At 33.0% G+C, this 3,772-nt stretch overlaps 1 protein-coding gene across 1 annotated transcript; it reads left to right on the top strand.

The window, feature by feature from the left end:
• Positions 1–988: 988 nt before the first annotated feature.
• Positions 989–3,729, top strand: rab21 (RAB21, member RAS oncogene family; the record flags this gene model as incomplete). Its single annotated transcript, XM_042516923.1, has 5 exons — positions 989–1,069; positions 1,143–1,250; positions 1,791–1,854; positions 3,428–3,482; positions 3,641–3,729. Coding segments are annotated over 5 exons (397 nt in total), but the record flags the coding sequence as incomplete, so codon positions are not given.
• Between the last annotated feature and the right edge of the window lie 43 nt (positions 3,730–3,772).

The following is a 3,772-nucleotide window of genomic DNA, read 5'->3' as shown; positions in this document are numbered from 1 at the left end:
GAGGAGGGTGTGGCGAAAGAGACGCGAGACACGTACAGAGCCTTCAGTTTCTCTGATATGTTGCTGACATGTTCAGCATGTTTTCTTAAACTGGCATGTAAAGGGTTACATTACATTACATACACATTTCTGAATATTTGATATTTATGATTTATGGTGGTAAAAATGAAAAAAAAATAACTAAATGAAAGTAGAAAATAATATTAATGTACAATATCTTTTTAAAGCTGATATGAAAAGTGTATTTTGTGTAATATTAACCCTTTGAAACCTGAGCAAATCGGCTTGATTTCATTAAAAACACAGGAAGAAGGCAGCGAGCAACTTAAACGAGAAATTAAAAGTCAAGATATTAAAAGTTAGAAAAAATGAGCACAAAAAAAGAAAAATAAATAGAAAACAAAAACAAACAGGAACATTTTCTGAACTAAGCGTTGCATCTAAAATATTTTTATTTTTTCCTATAATATGATTTTAAATATAGAATTACACTTATAATTTACACTTTTTTGGGGATAATATCTAATAATCACCCCCAGCTAATTTTCAGGTAATTTCTTTGTCATGTTTTACTTTTTTCTTTTTCAGTTTGCAGGACACTTCTTGTCAAGTTGCTCATTATATTTTTTCCATGTTTTCAAAGAAATAAAGCCAATTTTCTCAGATTTCGGGGGTTTACATGCTCGTGTAAGACTTCTGAACACAGAACAACGATGTCTACCGGGCGTTAAAAGGTTAAATCAGGCCCTAAAGGCTTATCGAAACACGTAATAATTGTAATTTCGGGCTGAGTGCTCTCTGTATAAATGTGCAGTATATATATGTATATTTTCCTTATATGTGTTCACTTTCTTGGCCAATAAAGCTGATTCTGATGAATTTAAGGACTTAACTTGGACTTCAAACATATAATCCAAATATTTTGATTCCATTTCTCATTTATCCTGATTTTATTGTAATTATTTAAACCCGATGACGATAATTGAAGTCTCCTCCTCTTCCTCTGCAGGCGTCCTTCCTCACAAAGAAGCTCAACATCACAGGAAAGAGAGTGAACTTGGCCATTTGGGTGAGAGTCTCTCTTCATGTCTCATGCCGCCAACGTAAAGTAAAAATATTAACGTTATTGTTGGTGTTTGCAGGACACAGCAGGTCAGGAGCGTTTTCATGCGTTAGGTCCCATCTACTACAGAGACTCCAATGGAGCCATTCTAGTGTACGACATTACAGACGAAGACTCCTTTCAGAAGGTAACGACTCCGTTTTTCGGCAGCTTAAACCGGTCCGATGCAGCGCTGCTATTACACAGAAAGTAGGGTTTGTATTAGACGTGTACTCAGGGTACCCGCAGGTACCAAAACTGCAGTACAACGAACACGAGACAGTAAGATTTTTAACAAAAATGTTCGCGGTTGACTGACGCAAAATCAGAGATGTGAGCATTTTTAACTATCGTCTTATAGCTGAGTGTTGTAAGTTGATATTTGTGTCTTTTTTGTGTGGTAATTTTGATGTAAATATTTACCTTTTTCTCATCTTTTTATAATAATTGTTAGTGTATGTGCATTATTGTATGTAACCTTGATATTTATTTATTCTTTACTAAAAGCCTAACTAGGGAACAGGAGCTGGAAACATCTATAATTTCTATATTTAAAACATCAGTTACTACAGCTTGTTTTTAACAGGCTGAAGGTGCATTATGTTAATTTGCATCAAATAAACTCTACAAATAAATGAATATTTGTTCATAAAAGTCTAATTTCTCTCGTTTGTTTCTGTTTCTGCAGGTGAAGAACTGGGTGAAAGAGTTGAGGAAAATGTTGGGGAACGAGATTTGTTTATGTATAGTAGGTAAGTCATCCGAAATAATAATTATTTTTCAGTAGACCTTAAAAACTAATTAATTTCACCTGAACATTTTAGATCACCAACAAAACGTTTTTTTGCACAGCGGTTTTTAATTCTCTGCGTCTGTAATGACTTAATTATTTTATCTTATTAGTGTTTGTTTTCATGTTTTTGGATCCGGTTGCTATAGCGCTTCTAAATATTCAATAATTTGTCTGCCTGTGAGTTCATGAGAGAATATTTCTGAGGAGTTTTAATTGAATTATGTTGTTGAAGTCCCGATCATCATGTGGGAGGCCGCAGTTCAAGAATCTGCTGTTTGTAATTTTGGTGTTTTTTATAAAGTAACAGGTCACATGAGGACGTCCTTCAAAGAGATTTTAGGACGGTGAAGTTTGAGGCTTCCTGTGGCTCATTAATGTACCTGTTCAGATAATTAATGCCATAAAGAGAAACACTCATAACTTTATTTCTCCTTATATAGAAAGTTGAGATTCAAATTTGTCCAAATAGGCTTAAATAATACAAAAAAAAGACTTCATACTAAACATTAATTTTGTTTTCAGCTTAAATCAACATTTCTTCATAAAAGCACTTTTTGATAATCACAGTGAACGAGACGTCTCCCAACTTTCACACAGTATTTTTGGTTTTTAACACAAAAAATAGCTGGAATTTATTCTCTTCATTGATATGATCATAAAAAAACACTGGATCAGTTGATATTAATAATAATAAGTAATGAGTTATCAGTAACATGAGACTGTGCGTGTAATTTACCAACTCACGTTATGATTATCAAAGAATTTGGAAAAACATGATTCATGATATCAGGGAGACAAAAGTTTAAATGGCTGCTTTTATTACATTGTTGCTTTTTTGTTTTTTTCAATTAAAAATTGAAAAAAAAAAAGGTCCCGTAAGTCATTTTAATGGGAAATTTTATTAAAATAACTAATTTCTGACTTTATTATTTGAAGAAAGTGATTAAGTCATTATATCAGGATTTTTTTTATTTATTTTTAATTTCTTAGATTTATTAAATATTTTGGGATATTTACTCATTTTGAGAATGAGGCATTATTTTTGGTATGAATTGCATTATTTTTTTATCTGAAAATTATTTTCTTTGATGTGCTTATTTAAAAAAAGACTGGATCAGTAGATATTAATAATTATAAATTATCATTTTGTAAATCAGCCTGACATGGGCTGAGTAACTGATACACAAATGATCATTTTGGGGGTGAAATATTCCTTTAAAGTTGTTTATTCTCAACTGTTCACTGAAGCACCTGAAATTTTACTTTTTTATTTCAAACTTTACCTGTTTTTTTCTTGGCTGTGAGAAAAAGTGTGACAGGAGAATTACTTATATTGTTCTTTTGTTTTCACGTTTTATTCTGATATGATGATGAATTTATTCTTGCATTTCCTGTCAGTACAAATACTCACATGTCGCGTGTGACTACTGGTTAGCGATAACAACTATTATACAGAAATAAATACAGAAATGAATCATGTTTGATTTGATGAGCCGGACTGATAAATAAATCTGTTTTTCTTTTCTCTGCAGGTAATAAAATTGATTTGGACAAAGACAGACATGTTTCAGTGGAAGAGGCTGAGAGGTAAAAAGTCAGCAGACACACAGTGAAAGCTGATTTACGTTTGTGCGATGTGAACAAATACAGAGTTTGTTGGTGGAGATTTCGCTCTGGTTTTCGTTGATCTGGAGTTGTCTGAGCGTGCTCGCTAGTTTCTTATCTTTCTCTGTGTTTGCGTGCAGTTATGCAGAGTCGGTGGGAGCCAAACACTACCACACATCAGCCAAGTTAAATAAAGGCATCGAGGAGCTCTTCCTGGATCTCTGTAAAAGTAAGACATGAACCTAAACGCACGAGACACTTTGGGATCATAT

Source organism: Plectropomus leopardus, unplaced genomic scaffold (genome assembly GCF_008729295.1).
Source record: "Plectropomus leopardus isolate mb unplaced genomic scaffold, YSFRI_Pleo_2.0 unplaced_scaffold26094, whole genome shotgun sequence".
Lineage (NCBI taxonomy): Eukaryota > Metazoa > Chordata > Actinopteri > Perciformes > Serranidae > Plectropomus > Plectropomus leopardus.
Note: the sequence above shows the minus strand (reverse complement) of the source record. Positions and strands in the feature narration are given on the sequence as shown.